This window comes from Leucopleurus acutus (assembly GCF_964270905.1).
Source record: "Leucopleurus acutus genome assembly, chromosome: 3".
NCBI classification, from domain to species: Eukaryota; Metazoa; Chordata; class Mammalia; order Artiodactyla; family Delphinidae; genus Leucopleurus; species Leucopleurus acutus.
Window position 1 is genome coordinate 124,150,111 of NC_139145.1, and position 24,445 is coordinate 124,174,555.

The following is a 24,445-nucleotide window of genomic DNA, read 5'->3' on the forward strand; positions in this document are numbered from 1 at the left end:
GTCACTTCAAGGAAAACAACTGATAGTATTTGTTACCGATGATAAAATTTCAGCTTTCAAATGAAAATTAGAATTTTGAACAAGTGTATCTGCCACCATGAGCTTGCCAGCTTTCTAGTATTTGAAGACTTTTATGATGGGATGATGATATTAAGGAATATGATTATTTGATAATGTAAAATATGTCAACATTAGGAAGCTATGTATAACACAGTGAGCCACTATTTTCCAAATGAATAGTGTTTGATATTACAAAATCATGCATAGTCTAAGAGACTCATTACAAGTGTAAAACAGACCTATGGATTTTAACGTAACAGTAAGAAAAAGTACGTTGATAGTTTCATATTTCACATTGCAACCATTCTTATAAAAACTACACCTTGTCAAACTTTGATGTGATATCAAAGAACACCCATGATTATCTAAAACGTCTATTAAAATTAAAATAGTTTTCTTTTTCCAACTACATATGACAGGTGGGATTTTCTTCATCTTCTTAAACCAAAACGAACCAGTGCAACAGAATAAACGTGTTAGCAGATGTAAGAATCCAGCTACCTTCTATTAAGTCACATATTTGTTTTGCAAAAACGCAAAACAATGCCACTCGTAGGATGGTTCTTATTTAAAAATAAATAAATAAATAAAACAAGTGTTGAAGATGTGGAAAAACTGGAACTCTTGTTCTTTGCCAATAGCTGCCAATACAGCTGCTGTGGAAAACAGTAAGGTGGTTCCTCAAAAATTACACAAAGAATTATCCTGTGATCCAGTAATCCCCCTTCTAGGTACCTATCCCAGAGAATTGAAATTAGAGACTTAACAGAAATGTGCATGCCAATGATCATAGCAGCATTACTCAAAGTAGCCAAAACAAAGTAGTGGAAACAACCCAAAGTCCATGGATGAATGAGTGGACAAATAAAATGTGGTATATCCATACAACAGAATACGACTCAGCCCTAAAAAAGAAGGAAATTCTGACGCATGCTACAACACGGATGAAACTTAAAGACATTATGCTAAGTGAAATAAGCCAGTCTCAGAAGAACAGATATTTTAAGATTCCCCTAGTATCAAGTACCTAAAATAGTCGAATTCAAAGAGACAGAAAGAATAGTGGTTACCAGGTACTGGAAGAGGGGATAATGAGGAGTTTCAGTTTGGGATGATGAAAAAGTTCTGGAGATGGATAGTGGTAATGATTACATAACAATGTGAATGTACTTAATGCCACTGAATTGTGCACTTAAAATGATTAAAACGGTAAATTTTATGTATATTTTACCACAATTAAAAATAAAAACCCAAAGGAAAAAAATCCACAATACCATCTTCTCACTGACTGTTTTGGAGATGTTTTGTAAAATAGTTATTTTTTGTTAAAAATGTTATTTATGCATGTAATGAATTTATTACTGTTTTAAAAATAAACTAATAAATACTTAAAAAATCTCCCTGGTTTCATTTCTAATATGGTAAATAAGGAAAGCTATAACCCACATAAACAGAAGCTCTTAGGTCCTCAGTAATTTTTGAGTGGTAAAGAGGTCCTGAGACTAAAAAGTTTGAGAACTGCTGTCAAATATGAAATTTATTCTCTCTTCTCACACCTGCGTTATAGGAAGATATATATTTCTTCATTTGTTGGTATAGCTTCATTTGAGAGCTATACCACTTGCAGCCTGCAGACTAAAAGGACAGTCTGAAATATGGTCAAAATCATCACACTAACTCTTTATGATCACTACTGTCCCCAGATGCGCCAAAACTGTAAGGACGGAGTAGCCTAAAGCTCCACACAGATGAGTGGCAACGTACAACAGAAAACTGTTAAAAAGCTTACAGGCTGATTGCTAGGTTCTAAAGGTTTTATAAGGATCTAGCAAGAAACACATATTTCCCTTTTTCTGTTGGTTCTTCATTCAGATTTTCAGTTCAAAGCTAGATTTGGGAATGCGGGTGGTAGTGGCATTGTTTCTGAAAACCATTCCATCCAGCGCATCCGTGCAAAGAATTTAATTCTCTCACCATGTTGCTACTGGTCTATGGCACAGGGGTGTGGCGAGGGCGCTAAGGAAGCAGTCCAAAACAGCAGCTGGGGCTGCACCAAACCGTGTCCAAGCAATCATTTCCTCCATTTGGGGCCAAGTCAATTAGCCCCGGCCAGAGGCCGAATGTTTTATGCGAAGTAAATAAAAAGGAAATTAGAAAGCATGGACGGAAATAAGCAGCAAAACCATAGCGGCTGCATCTTGTGCGAGTGTTAAACGATGTGTATGCTAACGATGTGCATGAGGGGTAAATGAGAATTGTTATTCGAGTCTACAGCTGCCGGCACTGTTAACGACAGGTCTGCAGTTCTGGATGGGGACGAAAGTCAAATGATTTTCTTATCCCGACCATCTTTCTGCATTCGTTTTGGGCTGGGCCCGGGACCAGTCTCACTGCTTGCAGCTGAGGCAGTCCCAAACAAAGGGGAATGGACGCCCTCTCAAGGGAGCGGATGAAGAAAAGGTGGCCCCAAGTTCCCGCGCCAGGTGTCCCTCGGGGTAGACCATGCGGACTGTGGGAAGGGAGGGTTCCAGGAGCGTCGGAGGGGTGCTGTTTGGAAAGGCTGGGCGGAGGCGCCTGGCAGTGACGGGGCAGAAGACCCCGCTCTGCCCAAGGTCAAGGTTAACACGCGCACGGGAGGTACCTGTGGAGGCTTCGCACAGCCGAAAAGCACTGTGATATCATGGGAGCGCCGAAAGGCGACGGCGGCTGAGGGCGCGCTGTCCTCCGGTTTGGGGGTGAGGGATTCGGGACTCCGGGAAGCCGCGCGGCGGCCTAGCAGAAGAGACAAGAGCGGCGGCGGCGGCAAGCTCCGCCTGAACCCTCCCACGTGCGTCAGCCCCAAGCCGGCGCCCACTTCAGCCCCGCCCCGGCCCCGCCCCGGCCTGCGCCCGGCCCCGCCCCGCCCCGCGCCCGCTCCGCGTCCCGCCCTGTGCGTCTTGCACCGCCCCGGGGGCGGTTCTGGCGAGGCTCCTCAGCTGGGTTGAAGCGCACAGCTGGGTGGGCTAAGGGGCGGCGGCGGTCTGGGAGCCGGGGAAGTTTGGGCCACCGTTCGCAGTGCTGCGCTTCGAAGCCAGGCTCAAGCCCGGAGAATCAGCGGGGCGGCGGACCGACTTACCGACGCCCTCGGGCCCGCTGCCACCGTCTCGCGTCCTCTTCCCTGGTAAGGGGCTTCTGTATGGGAGGGGTCCGTCTCCCGCCGCCCCAGACCGGGCCTGCACCGCGCACCCGCAGCAAACCCCGTCAGGGCCAAGGCGAGGCCTGGGTACCGAAGGGAGGGAGATGGAGGTCGATGTGCTCTGGGGAGAGGAAGGGGGAGAAGCCCGGAGGAGGTTGCCCTTCTCCATTTCCCCTCGCACCCCCGCTCCCCTCCCCCCCCACCATTCTTTTTTCACCCTTCTGCCCTGGGGCCTTATTTAGTACTTGCAACCCCGTGGCCTATTGGCTGGGCTCGCTTTTAAAATAAGCACACAAATAATAAACGTCCTAGTGGTGGGTACCACACCCTGGCTTTGAATTAGGTAACCTGGGGAGCAGATGGATGATTCGATTTATTGGAAATAAGCCATTAATGCATGATGGCCCTGCGCCACTGTTTGGATGCGATAGTATTCCATGTGAATGAACATGACCCAGAGCTTCCAGTTTGTCCACGAGAGCACAGCTACTGCAGAGAGCATTGGTCGGTTTGTAGTATCCATCGACTTAGGCAATGATTTTCTGACATGTCTTGATTAAATAGAAATGCCATTTTTATTAAAAATGACACCCAATGGCTGAACAACCTTTCCCTAATATATTTTCTCATCACATAACTGTCTCCACCTACAAAAGTAGGTGGAGTGTAAATTGTGCATACATTTGAAAAAAATCTCATGAAACAGAGGAAAATACTCAGCGTGGATCAGCTTCTGAGTCAGCAGTATGAAATCTCCTTCAACTTAGTACTAAAGCCTTTTGGAGATTTCTATATCTGCATCTGTACCCCTGTCCTTTTCTGGATCTGTACCATATAAACTGTTAAGATACAGTGAACTATTCAGTGAGAATTTAAGCTATGTTGTACATGTTTTGAGAAAGATTTTACTTTTGCAAGTTTTAACATAACCTAATATTACTGGGTGTAAATGAAAATGTCATACATTAGCATATCTATACTTTGTGCTCTCTTGACTCTTTAAAAAGAAAGGAGTGAAGATAATACAGACTTTACTTTTAATGTAATTTATGACCCTTGTGATTTATAATCTTCTTCACTGATTCTTTAAAATTACTTATTTCAGTGTTTTCCTTTTTCTTATCAAGGAAAAGTGTTTAAACTTTAAAAATGTCATCTATCAAGCACCTAGTTTATGCAGTTATTCGTTTCTTACGGGAACAAAGTCAGATGGATGCTTATACTTCAGATGAGCAAGAGAGTTTGGAAGGTAGGTACCTGTTCTCTATGTTCATTTGTGTTATAATTATAAATAAACACTAAAATAGCTATAAGCTATTTTTGTTGTATCAAAATCAGAACATTTTGTAGATTTTTCAAGGAGAGAGACCTTACAATAAGGTTATGGTGTTTTCATTCTCTGAGGCTTGTTTTGTGTTTTACAATTAACAACAAGAGGACTATTGTTTTTTATTTATTTTAAAAATTATTTTATTTTATTTATTTTTGGCTGCATTGGGTCTTAGTTGCTGCACGTGGGCTTTTGGCGAGTGGGGGCTACTCTTCGTTGCAGTGCGCTGGCTTCTCATTGCGGTGGCTTCTTTTGTTGTGGAGCACGGGCACTAGGGCACGCAGGCTTCAGTAGTTTTGGCTCGTGGGCTCAGTAGTCGTGGCTTGCGGGCTCCAGAGCACAGGCTCAGCAGTTGTGGCACACGGACTTAGTTGCTCCGTCACATGTGGGATCTTCCCAGACCAGGGTTCGAACCCGTTTCCCCTGCATTGGCAGGTGGATTCTTAACCACTGCGCCACCAGGGAAGCCCAACTACTGTTTATTTATTGAACAACTATTATGTGTCAGAACTATGCTATTCATATTGTAGGGAAATTTTTCTCCACAGTAACTGTTAAGTTAGTTATTATCCGCATTCAACAGATAAGTAAATGAAAGCAGATAAAGTAATATAACACAGCTAATATGTGACAAAGCTGAGATTTAAATCCTGGTTCTTGGGGCTTCCCTGGTGGCGCAGTGGTTGAGAGTCCGCCTGCCGATGCAGGGGGCGCGGGTTCGTGCCCCGGTCCGGGAGGATCCCACATGCCGCGGAGCGGCTGGGCCCGTGAGCCATGGCCGCCGAGCCTGCGCATCCGGAGCCTGTGCTCCGCAACCGGAGAGGCCACAACAGTGAGAGGCCCGCGTACCGCAAAAAACAAACAAACAAACAAACAAACAAAAATCCTGGTTCTTACTTTGAAGATCTTGTTGTCTTTTCCTAATAGGAAAGCATCCAGTTTAGAGTCAATATATGAAAACACCTTAGTCATCATAAAAGCACTATGCAAGTCTAATAATTATATCACTATTAAGCTCTGATAACTTCCTCTTGGAGGACTTGAAATAAGAGGATTTCACCCTTATCTATGTTAGCTTTAAATATTAGATTCAGTAATCTGTAAAGTTGAGCAGGACTTGGATGATAGCATCGCATGTTTCCTTGACACCATCTTTTCTGCTTCATGTTTATGCATTAGAAAATTTAAATTCAGTATAACCATAATAAGATAGAATTTTGCAGCTGGACTTGTGGAGGTTCAATGAGCCCAGCTTCCTTGTGGCCTAAAGATTTAATTATTGCAATGAGACAGTACATTTGAGAGAATTTAATAAAAGTACAATTTGAATTGCCCATCTCGAGCTGTTTCATGTCTAAAGGGGACACATCTATTAATTTCAACAAGTACTTCCCTTGTGAATATGCTTTTAGGAAGTTGGGATGAAAATTCGGCATTTGCTCTAAATCTGCTTGCAATCTGGTGAGATTATCTTTCCAGGTGGCAGTGAGAGGAGCTGGTGACACATAGTTGGAGATTGCAATCAGTCCATTAGGGTCTTTTTGTCCTTTTCGATGGTTAGACTATGTGAAGATAAAAGCGACTGGTTATCTAAGGAAAATGTTGTTTATGGTGCTCTGTAGCAAACAGATAAATGGAATCATTTAATAAAAGATGTTTTTTTTCTCATCAAAGGCAGTATAATACTTTTAAGGGCCAGAAAGAAAATTGAGAGTTTTTTAAAAACCAAGATGTTGTGTCCTATTTTTAGGATGGTATTTGGCCAAAACTATGTGCCTTCAGTTGTGTGTTATATATGGCATTCAGAAGTGGTGCCAATTGTTTTTGACCAGCCCCTATTTTTGACTCTCTGAGTCTAATTTAATTGAACATGAAATCATGTGGAAATGTCTGCCCACCTTCTAGACATTTAAAAAAGCCCTAGGAGGACTTCCCTGGTGGCGCAGTGGTTAAGAATCCGCCTACCAGTGCAGGGGACACAGGTTTGAGCCCTGGTCCAGGAAGATCCCACATGCCGAGGAGCAGCTCAGCCTGTGTGCCACAACTACTGAGCCTGCGCTCTAGAGCCTGCGTGCCACAACTACTGAGCCCATGTGCCACAACTACTGAAGCCCGCATGCCCTAGTGCCCGTACTCCGCAACAAGAGAAGCTACTCCGCAAGCAATGAGAAGCCTGTGCACCGCAAGGAAGACTAGCTCCCACTCGTTGCAACTAGAGAAAGCCTGCGTGCAGCAGTGAAGATCCAACGCAGCCAAAAGTAAATAAATAAATAATAAATAAAATAAAAAAGCCCTAGGAGAGGAGCCTAAGTTCTCATACCAGCTTTACCGCTACAGTGAAGCTGATGTATTATCAGCTTTGAGCCTTGTCATCAGGTTATGTCACTCACTCCTAATTATTGTCATCTGCTGACATCTGCTTCATGTTTTGACTATCGTGGCTCCTGTGCACTGTCTCTCTGGCAGTACTCCTATCTTAATTCTTGGCAATTGTAATACATTCATACCTGATTCTTCCAGTTCTCTCCCACTTGGTTTCTTGACCTTCTGTACTCCAGTGATCTCAACCACTTTCACTTGCTTGGTCATACCCTAGACCAGTGGTTCTCAATTTGGGGCAATTTTGTATTATCTGGAGGTATTTTGGTTGTTACGACTGGGGGGCTGGTATTATTGACATCTAGTTGGTAGAGGCCGTGGATGCTGCTAAAGATACTACAAATGCTCAGGACAGTCCTGAACAGTAAAGAATTGTCTAGTCCAAAATGTCAGTAGTTGCTGAGGTTGAGAAACTCTTCCCTAGACCTTGTTATTGTTATCCTCCCTAATCTCTATCTTAAACATTTCACTTCTGCTGCCTGTCTTTCCAGCTCACTCCCTATAGAATCCCTACCCCAACAATTCTTTGACCTACCAATACCTCCAAGCTATTGATCCCTTACCTTTTCACACCCCTCTTCTTACCCAGCTTAAATTCCATTGTTGATCATTATAATCATGCTGGTGTATATGGCTCCCTTTCTTGTAAAACCCAGCCTTGTATGAATCCAGCTCTCCACCTACTCCATGCCCATATCCATGTGACTTTGTATAGATGGAATGAAACACCCAGCTTTACTGACTAGTCCCACTTTGAGTTCATGATCGTGAGCCTCAAGTGGACCTTTAATGCTGCCCTCTGTTCCAAGTTCATTCATATTTCTGCTCTCTAGATGAGCACTTTAACACTTTCTCATGCCTTCTCAAAACCCCAAACCTCCTCCCCCGTACTCACTTTTTGTTAATGACCTTGGTTCTTACTCCATCAAGAAAATTGAAGTAATAAGAAAACAACTTCCACAGACTCTCTCTGCCCCATCTACCCACCTACCAGCATCTGTACTCACATACTCTGCCTGTCTGCCTGTCTTAACTATTACCATATACTATGGATTAAATATTTGTGTCCTCCCAAAATTCGTATGTTGAAACCTGATGCCCAGTGTGATGGTATTAAGAGGTGGGGTCCTCATGACTGGGATTAGTGCCTTTATGAAAGAGACCCCAGAGAGCTCCCTCACTCTTTCTACCATGTGAGGACACAACAAGAAGGTGCTGTCTGTGAACCAGAAAGCAGGTCCTTACCAGATGTTGAGTCTGCTGGCACCTTGATCTTGCACTTCCCAGTCTCCAGAACTATCAGCCACCCAGTCTATGGTATTCTGTCATAGAAGCCCAGGCTAAGATACCATAGATGAACTATCCATTGTCCTTTCTAACTGAAACCCCTCTACTCGCAGACTGGATTCTATCCTGTCTCACCTACTCCAGGCTCTCACTCTAGTTATTTTACCCTCCTTGTCTTACATGAGCAAATTTTCAATCTCTTCTAGATCATTTCCATCAGAATATAAACTTTCTCCCTTCTTAAAAATTCAAAAACAACAATTAATTACTCTTGCCATACTACTACCTACCCCTCCCCCCACTGAAATATTGCCTGCTTTTTTTGTCTCTTGCTGGAAAGCTCTTTGAAAGAATTGTCTGTACTTGCTTTCTGCAATTCCTCTCCTGTCCTTCCTTCCTTCCTAATATTTATTTATTTATTTATTTTTGGCTGCGTCGTGTCTTAGTTGCAGCATGCAGGATCTTTTGTTGTGGCGTGTGGGCTCTTCGTTGTGGCTCGCAGGCTTTTCTCTAGTTGTGGCATGTGGGCTCCAGAGCTCGTGGCGCATGGGCTCAGTAGTTGCGGTGCGTAGGCTTAGTTGCCCTGTGGCATGTGGGATCTTAGTTCCCCAACCAGGGATCGAGCCTGCATCCCCTGCATTGGAAGGCAGATTCTTAACCACTGGACCACCAAGGGAAGTCCCATCTCCTACTCTTTCTTAAGCACTCCAGATAGGCCTTTGCCTCCATCTCTCCACTCATACTGTTCTCATCAAGGTCATCAACAATTTCTGTGTTAGGTAGTTCACTGGTCAGTTTTCAGTCTTCATCTGATTTATTAGCTGCCTCTGATAAAGCTCCACCCATATACTTTATTTATTTATTTATTCACTTGGCTTCCAGGATACCTCATGCTCTCTTGGTTTTCTTCTAATCTCATTGTTTGCTCTTTCTCTGTTTCCTTTGCTTGTTCCTCTTGTTTTCCCTCACCTGGAATATCCAGGGTCCAGTACTTGATCTTCTTCTCTTCATTATCTGCATTCACTTTTTTGATGATACAGTTAAGCTTCTTGGCCTTAAATGTTCTTTTTTATATGCTGATATCTCTCAAATGTATATGCTGATATCTCAAATGTATACTCTCAGGTCAGACCTTTCTTCTGAACTCCAGGCTTCTATATCTAACTGCCTACTAGCTATCTCCACTTATATGTCTAACAGGCACCTCAAGTTGAACATTTCCAAGACTGAACTCCTGATCCTCCCACCCAAAATCTGTTCTATTCCACAACTTCCCCAACTCAGTTGATGACAACTCCATCTTTTCAGTTCCGGCCAAAAGTTTTGTTATCATTCTGGACTCTTGTCTTTCTCTTAGACTCTGCATCTAACTGTTCAATAAATCTTGTTGGCTGTGACTTCAAAGGATATCTTGACTTTTTCCCACTTCCACTGATATTACCCCTGGATAGAACTAAGTATTTATTTTACTGTGATGGCCTCTAACTGGTCTCTCTGCTTCTATAATTGCTGCTTCATTGACTTTTCTAAATGCAGCAACCAGTGATCCTTTAAAACAAACTGTGTCAGATTCCATCATTTTTCCACTCAAAATCTTGCAGTGACTCTTCATGTTACTCAGTCATTGTTTGAAGGATCTATATAATTTGGACTTCTGTGATGTGTTGTTCACAGACTCCTCCTCTTTCTCATTTGACTTTAGTCAAATTAGCTTCCTCACTCTGAATGCACCAAATGAAATGCACCAAATTCTCTTTCCTAAAGGCTTTTGCTCCAGTTGTTTTCTCTGCCTGGAATGTTCTTCCCCCAGATAACGGTAATATCCCCATCTCCTTCAAGTCCTCTTTTCTGAATGAGGCCTTCCCTGAGCATGCCATTAAATCTGCAGCCTGCGTCCCTGCTCTGCTCCCCACGCTCCCATCCTCTTCACCCTGTTCTACTTTGTATAGTATATTGTTTACAGTCTGCCTCTCCATCCCCCACTGCAATGGCAGCCCCAAGCAGTCAGGAATCTTTTGTTTTATTCACTGTTATATACAAAGCTCCTAGAAAAGTGCCTGACACATGATAGGTGCTCAAAAAATATTTGTTCAATTGAATTGATGAATTGAATCAAGTGATCCTGGGCATCTCACTCATTTGGTCTGTATCTTAATTTCTAAGTCTGTTAGGTGGAGATCTCTGCCCCCTCTATCTAATAGATTTGTCAAGACAATTAGATTTGTCAAGAATTAGTGATGGCAGGTAATATAGCATATGGAAGCTTTAGTATAAAGTGCTATATAGATGGGATATGGTATTATTGAGAATTCTTCGCTTGTCCCTCTCCTTATCAGTACCAGACTATTATTGTTTGGTGTTAAAGTGGAGCAAAATTGTATATAGAATTTCTTTAGATTTTTATGATTTATTCCTGAGTATAACCTTCTGAAAGGAGGATCACATATAATAATCCCTGTTTCATAAATGAAAATCTTGAGGTAAAAGTAAGATAAATTATTGCACCCAGGTTATTAGATTTTTTTCTAGATTAATAATGATAATGAGAGTCCTGAGTTCCAAGGCTGTGGTGGGTTTTTTCACTAAACCATTTATCTCTCTAAATATGTGTTAGTGTTGAACACTAAACATTTTGGCAGCAAGTTTATGTATCCAAACAATTGTGTTTACTTAATGTGGAATCTAAAATAGTCAAACGCATAGAAGCACAGAGCAGAATGGTGGTTGGCAGGGGCTGGGATAAGAGGAAATGGGGCGGTAATGGTCAAAGGGTACAGAGTTTCAGTTATGCAAAATAAATAAGTTCTAGAGACCTACTGTTCAGCACAGTGCCTATAGCTAACTGGATTGTATACTGAAAATCTAGTAAGAGGGCAGATCTTACGTTAAGTGTTCTTAACACACACACACACACACATACACACACCAATAAAGGGGACAAGAGGAAATGTTGGGAAGTGATGGGTATGTATATGTCTGTGGCCTTGATGGTGGTGACGGTTTCACGGGTGTATACTTATCCCCAAGCTTGCTGAGTTGTGTCCATTAAATATGTGCCGCTTCTTACATGTCAATCATACTTCAGTAAAGTGATTTTAAAACAAACGAACAATTGTGTTTAAAAAAACCCCAAAGAGCCACCTCCTTTAGTAATACTTGATTGTGTCTAGAATGTGCCAGATCTGTGTTCTAAGGTTAGTGGCAGCAGAGGTAAAGGAGCTGGACTGGATTGCCTCAACAAGTTAGAGTGTAAAAATCCCTCATATTTTTATGTGGACTTTTCCCCTGTCAGTGTGATGTTCCATACTCTGATTCTGGTTCAGGCCTCGGTTGGGTTCTATCCACCTTTCACAAGGCTGTGAATTAATGTTTTGGGGGGAATAAGTGCTCTCTTCTGCAGATTTTATTGTTTCTATTTCCTCTGAAATTAAACTGTTACTACCACTGTAAACAAAGACGTAGATTAAATTTATTGAGCATCTATTATTTGCCAGGCTGTGTTAAAGTCAAAAGATAAGTAAAATGTAGGCCTTATCGTCAAGGAGACAGTCTAATATGGGAGACCGATGTTTTAAGTGCATATAATGTAGTATGTGTGATAAGTACGATACTAGAAACATGTACCAGCTAGATACATGGCACAGTAAATGACCAATATGATAAGGAAAGAAAGATGCCGATCAAAAAGAAATTTATACATATACATACATGTATTATTATTAATAATAATTGATTTTTAATTGTCTTCATGGCAATGAGAGTCTATTTTCTTATGGCCCAGTGTGTTTAGTAAAAGTACAACTGAAGTAAAAGAACAACTACTTAGCAAGGATAGAAAGGGAGAGAATGAGGGTTGGGTAAACAGTGCATTATTTTCTTTCTAAAAGACACTTTGACTTTTGGTAGTTGGTAACTCAGTTTGTTATTCAGTCCCTTTTCTAAGGAGAATTGATCTGTGGATAGTGACAGTAATAGTGTTTCTTTTATGATAGAGGTAATTTTCTCAGGACCATAATGTGTCTTTTAAAACTCATACACAAATGTAATTGGATCTATAATAAGTCAGAGTAAGACAGATACCCTATGATCTCTCTTATATGTAGAATCTAAAAAATAAATAATAATAATAATAAAAACCCAAGCTCATAGATACAGAGAACAGATTGGTGGTTGCCAGAGACAGGGAGTGGGGAATGGGAGAATGTGTGACCTGTTTTTAATTTTTGTTTTTGGTTTAAACAAACTGAATTAAAAAAAAAAGTCATACACAAATGTAAGTGAATCTATTCCACACTGTCTAGAAGCACACTGGACACTTTGGCTACATCCCCATCTTGTTGAGCCAGAAGAGAATTCTTGTTCAAAGGAGAGCACTCTCAGGATAAGAATCTGCCTCCGTTCCCCTCAGTGAGGACTTGTAAAAAGGGCAGGATATGCCTTCTTCACTGTTTTTGCCCTAGTTTAGGCTCCTTGTTTGTTTAGGTCATTGATGTAGGAACCCATAAATGGGTTCCTGCTTTTTTGCTTCCATTTTCTCCCTCAGCTTCCCTCTCTAATTCATTCTCAGCATTCTTACTAGACTATACTTAACTAGTATTTTAGTTCTAAACACAAATCCAGTTATGTTGTTCTCCTTCACGAAAATCATTAATGGCTCTCCATTTGCCCATAGCATCAAATCCATGTCCTTTAAAAATATTATTTAAGGTGCCTTGTCATCCAGCAACAGACTTTGTTCTAGCGTAATCGCCCACCATGTCTTTCCACCCAGTCTGTATCCTAGCCATACTGGTTATCTTGTCATACATCAATGTAGAGGAGGCACCTGTCAACATTTAACATGCCATGTACTTTACTTACTGTGTTTGTCTGCCTCCTTCTATTAAGGGTGAGCTTCATCACGTGGATCGTGATTTTTGTGTTAGGTTAACTGTTGTATCTCTACCACCTTATAACAGCACCTTTCACATAGTAGGTGCTTGGTAAATTTGCATGCCTGAATGAATTTTTAAAAGCCAAACTATTTTAACATAAGTAAGTACACCAGGATTAATATTTAGTGTTTCCTATGTGCCATAGACTGTTTCTCTTACTATTTTTAATCAGGTTGAGAATTCTGTTTCTCACATTAAAAAAGATAATTTTTAAAGTTTTATTCAAGATACTGGTAATGGGGAATATGTTGTTAATGACCTGCTTTAAAAAGAATATGATGTAATACATATACTGAGAAATTATATTCTAGGTAACATTTTTCTTTAAGTGAGGAATAAGAAACTAAGTTGTCTTCCCTCAATAGCTGGTCTATAAACAGAAATCTTTATGCAGATGAACCATTTAGTTTTCCATATGTTCTGTGATCAAAATGCTGAATTACCACAGATTGCAGAGTGCAGATTTCTACCAGAAAAAAAGGTTGTTTCTTTTTTTAGGTTGCTAATTTTTTTTCACTATTAAAATTTATTTCAAGTTGCAATTCAGTGCTTGGAGACAGTTTTTAAAATCAGCGCAGAAGATACACATCTAGCAGTTTCACAGCCTTTGACAGAAATGTTCACAAATTCCTTCTGTAAGGTAAGCTGTCTTTGTTTTCTCATTAGTATCTCATTTTCTAAGTATGACTGCAGTATTATGTTGGATTGTTAATATTTGAGGGGCCAGGCTTTAAGTAACTAACTTCTTCCTGGGTATGAGATAGTTGGTCCACATGGATGATTTGGGACCTAAAATATAACTTTTAATATGCTTTAGATTTTCATATTAGTAACTCTTCTCATCCTCTCACCTTCTTTTATATTTAATGATATATCGTAGTTGACTTCTTAAGTCCTTTACAGTATCCGGGTGTTTTTAGATTTCTGACATCTGAATTGATATTCCCCGAAAACATGAAATACAAGTTAAAAGTAAAAGTCTTAATGTTTGGGAAGAAACCATATAGAAGAGGAATCATCAGGAATTGCATCATCATTTTGAAGCAGATTTTATCAAATTTGGCCATTGATGGGGCTGTTTAAACAGGGAAAGTTTCAGGGTCAGTGTGCAAAACCAAGACTGAAATCCAAGTGTTCTGATCTCTGCTCCCTAGGACTGTTTACATGGTCTCTGGTTTCTGGCCTTTTCAGGAAATATGGACTATAAGATTGAAAAATCTTAAGGCTAGTGAGTTTAGGGCCACAGGCGGTCTGCCCAGGTGGTTTTTCATTACATTTTGGTGCCACGTGAACCTCTTTTATTATTCTAACTCTGTATTCAAGCTTCAGTACAGAATGAGGAACTCAGGAGAGGAGCTGAAACATGCAGGGTATACTTCAACTTGGCAGGGACATGGCTGAGAATACTGCACAGACTGTTTTTAGAATTTGTTGGGAAGAGGTTCTTAGAGTTGCAATGAAAATGGTAATTTGGCAGTAAACTGCTCCCTCTTTTTATACTTGGAAAAAGGATAATACAGTTATACATTAGTTCATCAAACAGATGAATTCTAATTATCTGACAAGATGCAAGGAGATAGTGGAATGTCTCCGTGGTCCTTTTGTTTTCTTTGGTTTCTGTGGTTCTTTCATTTTCTGAGCTTGTGGCATCCTTAGGGAGCCCTATTTCAGAGGCTGGGCATGGCTATGGCAGAAGACGACCTTCTTTACTCCGAGAGGCTTGTGGGTGAGACGGCACTTGGATTTGCTCACTCTTTAGCGCCTGTTATCATTGACTAGTACTGAAGAGATCAATACTTCTTTTTTTCCTCCTAGGAAGCTCAGATTGATTGAATAGAGCTCTTTTTTTTCTTCTTCTATTTCTCTCTGATTGTACTTAATTGTAAAAATTCGTTGCTTACTATTTTAAAAATATAGTTTCTTAAAACTGGCTCCAGGGCTTCCCTGGTGGCGCAGTGGTTGAGTGTCCGCCTGCCGATGTAGGGGACACAGGTTCATGTCCTGGTCCAGGAAGATTCCCACATGCTGCAGAGCAGCTAGACCCGTGAGCCATGGCCACTGAGCCTGCGCGTCCGGAGCCTGTGCTCCGCAACAGGAGAGGCCACAACAGTGAGAGGCCCGCGTACCGCAAAAAATAAATAAATAAATATGGTACATAGGTATATTGACTACAAATTATACTTTTTTGAAAATTATAAACATTTATGAACTTCGGAGTCAAGTTTAACAACAACACAATTTAAAAAGAATCTTCCAAAAATGGAAAAATACACTGTTTCCAGTGCCACTCAAGACATTTCTAAATTTTCATTTAGTTTTCATAAGCACTTTTGTTTGAACCTTATTGAAAAAGCGGTTTGAGGATGATAGTAGGTGCTAAAAACAGGAATCTTATACTGCTTATTATCTTTTTTTTTTTTTTTTTTGCTTTACGCGGACCTCTCACTGTTGTGGCCTCTCCCGTTGCGGAGCACAGGCTCCAGACACGCAGGCTCAGCGGCGATGGCTCACGGGCCCAGCTGCTCCGCGGCATGTGGGATCTTCCCGGACCGGGGCATGAACCCGTGTCCCCTGCATCGGCAGGCAGACTGTCAACCACTGCGCCACCAGCGAAGCCCATGCTTATTATCTTAATGAGGAAATAAATCTATGACCATTGTTTTAAAAAGTTTGGACAAATATGAAAGGATATAAAGAAGAGACTGAAAATCCTACTTCCAAATATTCCTACTGTTAACCTTTTGTGTATACCTTTCCAGTCTTTGATTTTCAGCCTGTGTGCATGTGAATGTATGTGCATATATTTAAACAATAAGATCATATTATAAATGCTTGTTTTGGTACCTGTGGATTTGACTTTCTCATAGGATATTAACATTATGTTTCAAAATTTTCACTAAACAATCCTTTGAGCATAATTCTATTACTACTCTTTGTATACTGATTCTGTTTTTGTTTATGAAGTAGGATTTCTAGATACAGCGAAAGCAAATAAAAAAAATTGATTCACAGTTGCCCGTTTTTTTCTAGAAAAAATTCCACATATTTGTTTTTCTAATAAAAGTATGTTGGGGGACTTTTTCCCTATTTCTTGCAGACAGTGTTATTTAGATGTTAGATGTCATGACATAGATTTACAGATGATGTACTAAATAATTATTACTTTATAGTTATCTGGGATGACTCTTTATGTAGCTAAATGGAAGTACATTGTATTTTATTTAATTTCAGAATGACATTCTGCCTCTCTCAAACTCAGTGCCTGAAGATGTGGGAAAAGCTGACCAATTAAAAGATGAAGGTGAATATTTCATAGAAAAATTACTTAGTAAAGCTTTCTGAAACTCTAGGGAAAGTGACTCTGTCACCCAATAAGATTCTGGTTTGTACTGCCAAGACAGGGCTGTCGTAAGTCCTTGTGGCATTTGTGAAACAGAAATGAGCATGGAAATAGAGAATGGCTTGTGAACAATATAGGTATGGCTTGCTTCAAGAGAAGCAGATCTGTTGTGAGTAAAACTTGCAAAACAAGTCACTGAAGGGTTGATTATTTGCAACTGTATTTGCTGTGTGTACTCTAGGATCCCAAATTCTTTATGCTTAATCAAAGACATGAAAATGATTTTCAATATTATTTTTAACTTTTGTATATTTAGCATTTTTGAGTTCTTTGAAATTTAATATATGTATATGGCACTTAAGGATTTATTAACTAGCACACATGATTACTGTTATTAAATTTTCTAATAGTGACTATTGAAGCATACTTGATTCTAATAAATAAGTCACCATTGAGGATCTGTGTTCAGTTTTTATATCATGTCAGTTTTGTTGAGCTATAGAGGCAAGCCAGGTCAGGCCTACAAGATTTGTACTAAGGAGCTGTAGGGCAGAGTCCTGATCTTTACCAGTGAATGAGAGCCAACAAAGACCCTGTCCTATAGGCAGAGAGTTATTAGGGAATGTGCAATGTTCTGAAGCTGTACACAAATGGTTCAGAACCATTTTCTGGCCTTTTCTTTAGTTTATACTCTGAAGAAGGCAGTTGAGTTTTTTCTTTAAAAAATTGGTTGTTGTGTAAAAAGGTAGATATGGAAAAGAGTATGCTTTTCCTATTCCTCGGGCATGGTCCTTTCTATTAGGTCTATAAATTACACTATATCACTGCTTTTAATGGCTGCATAGTGTTCCATGGTACTGTTAGACTGTGATTTGCTTACCTAGACAGATAATTTTGTAATCCTAAGTAAAGCTGTCTTAATATCTTTGTCTATATTTATTTTCACTATTGTGTGATTATCTTCTTTGGATTACATTAGAAAATGCTGTGTTTCCTACAAATAGACTGGTTTCAGTTTTCAATTTTTTATTTCCTCTAAGAAATCTTATCACTACAGTGACTTAAAATTTTAGAATTAGGACTTTCGTAAATTACATGTAAAATAAAGTAACCAGATCCTCATTGTCATTTGAATTATAGTATTCTCCAAAGAATTTGCATTTGAACTATCCAGATACAAATGCATTTTTCATATATTATTCTCACTGAAACAAGTTAATCTGATGTTTCTTTTTCCTTCTACTTAGACTTTTGTAGTGTGTGAAATCCTCAGTGATGTAATATATGCTCCACTAACATTTTGCTTTTGCAGCTCTCTTGTTTTAGCTCTAGTACTAAATGGCAAATTGAAATTTTATTTTTGTCCCTCATATTTACTCCCTGTGCATGGCAGAACATTGGGAGACTGCATTCCCTGTAGAGTTTGTTTTGATATAATGAATGTTAGTAAGTTGAGGGTTGGAAGGAGATGCAGAATGAGGCTCATTTACTCTGGCAGCATGGGTAAACTGAATTACTTACTGTTTGTGGCTTTAACCAAAAGCTCTTAATCTTTGTTTTCACTAAGACATGTCACATCTAAGACATGTTACACATAAAGTTAAAGCAATTGTCATACAGATTTTGCTATTCGTGTGAAAACAAATGGCCACGGTAGACTGTCAAGCATAGGGTTATTACAGGCTGCATGTTATACTTACCTGTGTTAATCAGGGCTTCTGGCCAGCTAGTACCTTCCTGGAAGGTTGCTTTCAAATATTTTTGTGTGCTTTGCTTCTGAAGAGCTGCAATAAGATCAGAAAAAACCAAGAAGGGTTCATTGCTGTAATTCCCTGCCATGTCACAGAAGTAAAGGCATATCTCAAAGGGTTGTCTTGAGGATTAAAGGAGACAGGAGAGTTCTGTGTATAAATATAGAGTGCTGTGCAGTGCCTAGTTATATTTATCTTCACAAATATCTGTGTCCTGAGTTTTTGTATATTGAATATTTTCTGACTTAAAGCTTTTTATCATTAATATCGCTATATGTATATTTAGTATCTGTACACTTAGTGTGGTTTACGGGAAAAGACATACACTAGGTTTTACTACTACCCAAGAAATGCCATCCCAAGGCAAAAAGACCCAATGGCAACAAGAAAATCCACGTAACCCAGAGAATTTAAATCTTTTACATGGAAGAAGCAAATCTATTTAAGTACTGAGGCTAATGTAGTTAATTTCTTGCTCAATCATAAAAGCTATGTAACCTTTTAGCTTCATTTCTTTTTGGGGGTGGAGATGTAAATTAATTTTTTTAGCTTTAAAAATACAGCTTTATTGAGCTATAATTGACGTACCATGCGATTTACTGTAACATGTATGAATTCATTGGTTTTTAGTATGTACACAGAGTTGTGTAGCCATCACCACAATTTTAGAACATTTTATCATCCCAAAGAGAAATTATGTAGAAATCACTTTTTATATTCATTTAGCAATCACTCTTTATATTCATTTCTGCTTCTTAATTTGAAGTAACGTTTGTATGATTTTAGGTACTCTTATCTACATGTCTTTCCTTTAATCTTACTGTTATCTGCAAATTTACACTCTCCTCCCATTAAGTAGCTAATGATCTGTTAAGAAAACAAGGCTAATAGGAGAGCTTCTGGTTCAGAGAAAGCTGGAAGGAATAATAGAGGCTTTTGAGATGTAAACACTTCCTCGTAATCCCAGTGTTTTAAAAATTTCAATTTTGAGCATTGGTTCTTATTAGTGATCATGACACTTTTTTTCGGTTTAATGGATTACAGAAGATAGCCACAAGAAATCCCTTATTTTGCCGACCAGTCGTTAATGTAGCTAAATTATTGCCAGGTGTGTCTGCAGAAGCCCTTCCTGAAGATCAGTATGCTGTGGGCTAGCTGTGGTATCTGAAATTCTGTCTTTCTAGAAATTAATCCCCAATAATCTTCTTTAAGAGAGAATCTATCTCTGGAAGGGATAGCACATAAAAATATCTGCCAATGACATTGACATGAGTAGTTTTACTAGCTTACCCTCACCACATGTTCTGAGGGCTTGCTCATCAGCAGGTGCATGTTTTGACCGGGAAGGAATGGAGGACCAGGTCCAGACTGAGATAGTGATTGTGGAGGGTGGTCCACCTGGAATGGGGTGGGGCAGCTCTAATAGGAAAGAGAGAGATGAAGATAAGGAAGGTGAGAAGAGATTAGGTTTTGCCAAGAGGTAATCATAATTGTTACACTTACTCACTTATTGAAGTCTGGTTTTATAAGATATTAAAAGATTAATTTTGTTTTTCATCTTTATTGGAGTACAATTGCTTTACAATGGTGTGTTAGTTTCTGCTTTATAACAAAGTGAATCAGTTATACATATACATATGTTCCCATATCTCTTCCCTCTTGCGTCTCCCTCCCTCCCACCCTCCCTATCCCACCCCTCCAGATGGTCACAAAGCACCGAGCTGATCTCCCTGTGCTATGCGGCTGCTTCCCACTAGCTATCTATTTTACTTTTGGTAGTGTATAGAGTCTTTAAAAAATTAATTTTTGAGAGTGGCATGGTCAAAGGTTAATTTTTTAAAGACTCTCCGTTGTTAAAAATCATTCAAACACACCGAAAGCTAAGGGGTATCAACTCTATAGTACAATATAAAATTTATTTCCAGTATGAATGAAAAATCATGTTGCTGACCTTCGTATTACTGTAGTTTCTATGATTAAAATTTATCTTCCAGACTTTTTTTTTCTGTATATTGTACTTACTGTACCTATTGGTTATTTTAGGCAATAACCACATGAAAGAAGAAAATTACGCTGCTGCAGTGGATTGTTACACACAGGCGATAGAATTGGATCCAAATAATGCAGTTTATTATTGTAACAGGTAAACTGGCACTGTTGTGGCAGGTTTACAGTTGTTAAACATTTGAGTTAATAGCTCTGAAGGAGTTTTTTATAGCTCCGTAAAATTTGTTTTTTTATTTAGAAAATTTTGAACGTTTGGAAACATATAAAAGAAGGAAAAAATAAGCTTATAAATTTACCACTTAGAGGCAACCACTGTTACTAATAACCTTTTGGCATATGTTGTTTGATGTAAGAGTAATCAATTTCAGATTAATCTTTATTCACTAGGCATATCACAAACACGTTCTTATTTTATTTAAACCCTTCATAAACATTATTTAAATGAATACAAATTAGTCTATCATTACCTCTTAATCTTTTTTATATATCTAGTACCTTTCATTGTGGCTGGCAAACAAGCAGTATTATTTTTTAATAAATTGATAGATGTACCTTACTTTGCCTTACTTTGCTTTGTCCTACTGGTGGACATTGAAGCTGTTCCTTTTTTTTTCAATATTATAAAGCTGCAATGAACATCTTTGTTTCTAATATTATTTTCTGGACTTAAGATTTTCTAGACTTTGTATCTGTCCTTGGAAATGCACTGAGTTGGTCTAACAGTATAAACATTTAAAAATTTATTGATGCTAATTTCAAAATTGTTCCGGCTTCTTTGAAAATATTTTGAAAATTCTTTTCTTCCCCTAGGATATGTGAGTGTATCTGTTTTTACCACACCCTTATCAGCACTAAGTACTTGAATTATTATTTATTATTGTTAATTTAATATTATTCTTATTTTAATAGTGATTTGTAATTTACATTTAATTACTGGTGAGGTTGGGCATTTTTCAAATGTTGGCCATTTGTGTTTTTTTTTTTTTCTCTCTAAATTATTTGTACCTGTGCCAGGCCTCATCCTGTTTGACCTCAGACATTTCTTCCCTTCCCTTTTCTGCCCTTTTTAACAGAGGGTCTGACCCCTGCAGACTATGTTTCCCAGGCTCCTTTGACACCTGGGTTTTGTCTGTGTTCAGCCGTGGGAGGTACTGGCAGGAGATTGGAGGGCAGAAGGAAGGCAGAAGTTGGGTATTTCTTCCCCTCTTTTTACATCAGGGTGTTTATCCAGCAGGGGCTGCTTCTCCTCCTTGTCTCCAGCTCCCACCCAAGATACCCGCTATGGTCCCAGCTTTTTCCAGGTGACATTGGGTTTTGGGCTCTGCACTCTGTTCTGTCTTAGGGACGGTAACGGCTTCCTGCTGTTGCTAATCTCTGCATTGATGCACAACCCCCTGTTTGGCATCTCAGCTCTTCCATCAGCTATGTAATTAATTCCCTGCACTAAATTTTTTAAATATTAAAATTCCAATAGAACTTTCTGCAGTGATGGAAATGTTCTGTATCTGCATTGTCCAGTACAGTAGCCACTAACCACAGTGGCTGTTAAGAACTTGAAATGTGGCTAGTGCAATGGAGAAACTAAAATTTTAATGGTTAATTAATTTAAGGTCAATTTAAATTAATTAAATTTAAATAGCCATATGTGGCTTGTGGCTGCTGTACTGGACACCATAGCTCTATATTAAAGATAAAATTCCTTTGTCCTAATTGCATAGCTTATTGTTTGCCTTTTAATGTTTTTCATATGTAAAAGTTTTAAATATTTATGTAGACAAATTTGTTTATCTTTTCTTTTGCATTTTATTACAGTGTTTTTAGGCTGAAAGCTCTCTGCATTTACAGACTTGGCAAATAACTTTTATTTTTTCCTTTACGTTTAAATTTTGTCATGCCAAGTCTATTTTAATCAATCTGAAGCTTTTTATGACAGATTTATAAAAATTACCTTTTATTATATAGTAAATTCTTAGATTTGAAAGAGATCTTTAGGTTAATTTGGTCCAATCTTTCATTGAGTTATTTTTATCATAGTTAGGGTATTCATACCCTTATGAGATAGTCCCTTCTCTCCCACCTTTTCTTTTGTGGTTATATCTGTTAGAAAAGTCTTCCTTGACACTGATTTTGTTTCCCTGAAGCTCCTGTAGCTTCTCTCAATTGACTTTATTTTTATTCTTATGGACAATTATAGAATAAGTGTGACTCTTCTTTTTCATGACAGTACCTTACATTTTGAAGTTTGCTACTGTGTTCATTTAATTCTTTTCTCCACATTAAATGTTCACAGCTTTTTCCATTGTACCTCACATAGGTCAGTTTTAAATCTTACACTTTTGTTCTAAACTTGTTCCAGGTTACCTGTGTCTTTACTCTGTAGTTCCCAGAAGTTAGCACAGCATATCTGGCATTGGTCTGACTAGAACAGACTTGTAGAGTGCTCATTTAACCTACTTCTAGATAACATAGTTATATATTAGTGTTTTGTAGCATTATCTATTAAATTTATATTTTGCTTTGGTTTTATTAAAACCTGTCCTTTTTCACACACTCTCTCTCCCCTGCCACTCAGTCGTACATTCATTTGACAGGTTCTTGCCCAACACCTGCTGTGCACCAGTGTTGTCACAGGAGGTAAAGTTGGTTGTTTGGACTCAAATGCAGGATCTTATATTTTATCCCTATGGGATTTTATCTTGTTAGTCTTTTATTTATATGTCCCTAATCGTTTGGGATAAATTGTAAAGTACTATATTTGCTTTTGCTCCTAGCTTCATGTCAGCCACAAACTTGACAAGAGCACCTATATGACATTGTATCAGTTACAGAGTCAACTAGGGGAACAGTCATGGGGAAGTGGTTAAGAGCAGGGTTTCTGACCCACACTCTTTGGATTCTAATTTCTGGCTCTTCCTCTTACATGTATGTGACCTTGAGCAAATTATCCTAACATCTTAGTTTCCCCATTGGTATAATGTGGATAATAGTATTTATCTCATCGCATTGTTGTCGAGATCAAATAGTTAATATATATAGAGTGCTAGGAAAGTGTCTAGTAAAGAGTATTGTACACAGCAGTAGCTATTATCATTATTATTTATGTAATCTGGGGTTTTTGCCTTAATCAGATTATGAAGAGAGATCCAAATTTATCGGGGTCCAAATACATTGTCAATTGTTTTTCTCTGAGTTACCAGTCTGGTGGTAATCCCGACAAAATAGAAAGGAAATGATGTTAGCCTCATAGGACTTGTTCTGAATTAATCTAATGTTATTTTCCTTCTTTTTTATCTGATCTCTAACATTTTTTTAGTGAAGATTTAGAAAAATCAAAGAGGTTTACAGTGAATATGCATATATCCACACCAAGATTTTGCCATTAATATTTTAGTATATTTGCTATATCAATATTTATTCATCTATCTGTGCCTATCTTATTTTTGATGGATTTCAAGGTAAATTGCAGCCATCAGTACACTTTCCCCCTAAATATTTTAGTATGCATGTCATTGACTACAGTTCAATATTTTACATTCTTTTCTTTTGAGGTAAAGTTTACATGCAATAAAAAGCACAGATCTCAACTGTATGTTCACTAACTTTTGACAAATGCATACACCTATATAACTTACCACCCCTATCAAGATAGTGAAGATTACCACCCGGGAAGTTTTCCTTGCCGCTTCAGAGTCAGTTGCCTAAAACACTCGCCAGAGAAAACCACTGTTTTGTTTTGTTTTTCCACCATAGATTAGATTTGTCTCTGTTAGAATTTCACATAAAAGGAATCATACTATGTATACCCTTGTGTGTGAGACCTTTTTTACTTGACATAATGGTTTTGACATTCAGTCCTGTTGTTGCATGGTTCTTTTTTTTAAACTGCTCAGTATTGGTTGTTTGAACGCATCACTGTTTGTTTAGGCATTTTCCTATTCATAGGCACCCAGGCTGCCTTTAGTTGTTGTTGTTTTTGTTTTTTGTATTTTGTCCAGAATTTAGAGTTGTTATTTCTGGAAGCATTGGATCCATAAGGAATTTAGTTGGCCATACTGAAAACCTACATTTTCTCTCTTCACATACATACACACACACACACACACACACACACACACACAAATCACTTTGTTAATCTGTTCTAATAATCCAGCTCAGAAAAATAGAAAATCCAAATAATTTGTG

At 38.8% G+C, this 24,445-nt stretch overlaps 2 protein-coding genes across 2 annotated transcripts in view; one reads left to right on the top strand and one right to left on the bottom strand.

Annotated features, from left to right (window-relative positions):
• Positions 1–2,837, bottom strand: part of NLN (neurolysin) — a 100,502-nt gene extending 97,665 nt beyond the window's left edge. The window contains exon 1 of the mRNA XM_082836602.1: positions 2,702–2,837. Within this exon, the coding sequence (XP_082692728.1) occupies positions 2,702–2,742 (41 nt within the window). The 5' untranslated portion in view covers positions 2,743–2,837. The remainder of the gene's footprint in view (positions 1–2,701) is intronic.
• A 249-nt stretch (positions 2,838–3,086) lies between these two features.
• Positions 3,087–24,445, top strand: part of SGTB (small glutamine rich tetratricopeptide repeat co-chaperone beta) — a 47,337-nt gene continuing 25,978 nt past the window's right edge. The window contains exons 1-5 of the mRNA XM_082837387.1: positions 3,087–3,220; positions 4,363–4,484; positions 13,702–13,805; positions 16,397–16,466; positions 20,300–20,399. Of these exons, the coding sequence (XP_082693513.1) occupies positions 4,385–4,484; positions 13,702–13,805; positions 16,397–16,466; positions 20,300–20,399 (374 nt within the window). The 5' untranslated portion in view covers positions 3,087–3,220; positions 4,363–4,384. The remainder of the gene's footprint in view (positions 3,221–4,362; positions 4,485–13,701; positions 13,806–16,396; positions 16,467–20,299; positions 20,400–24,445) is intronic.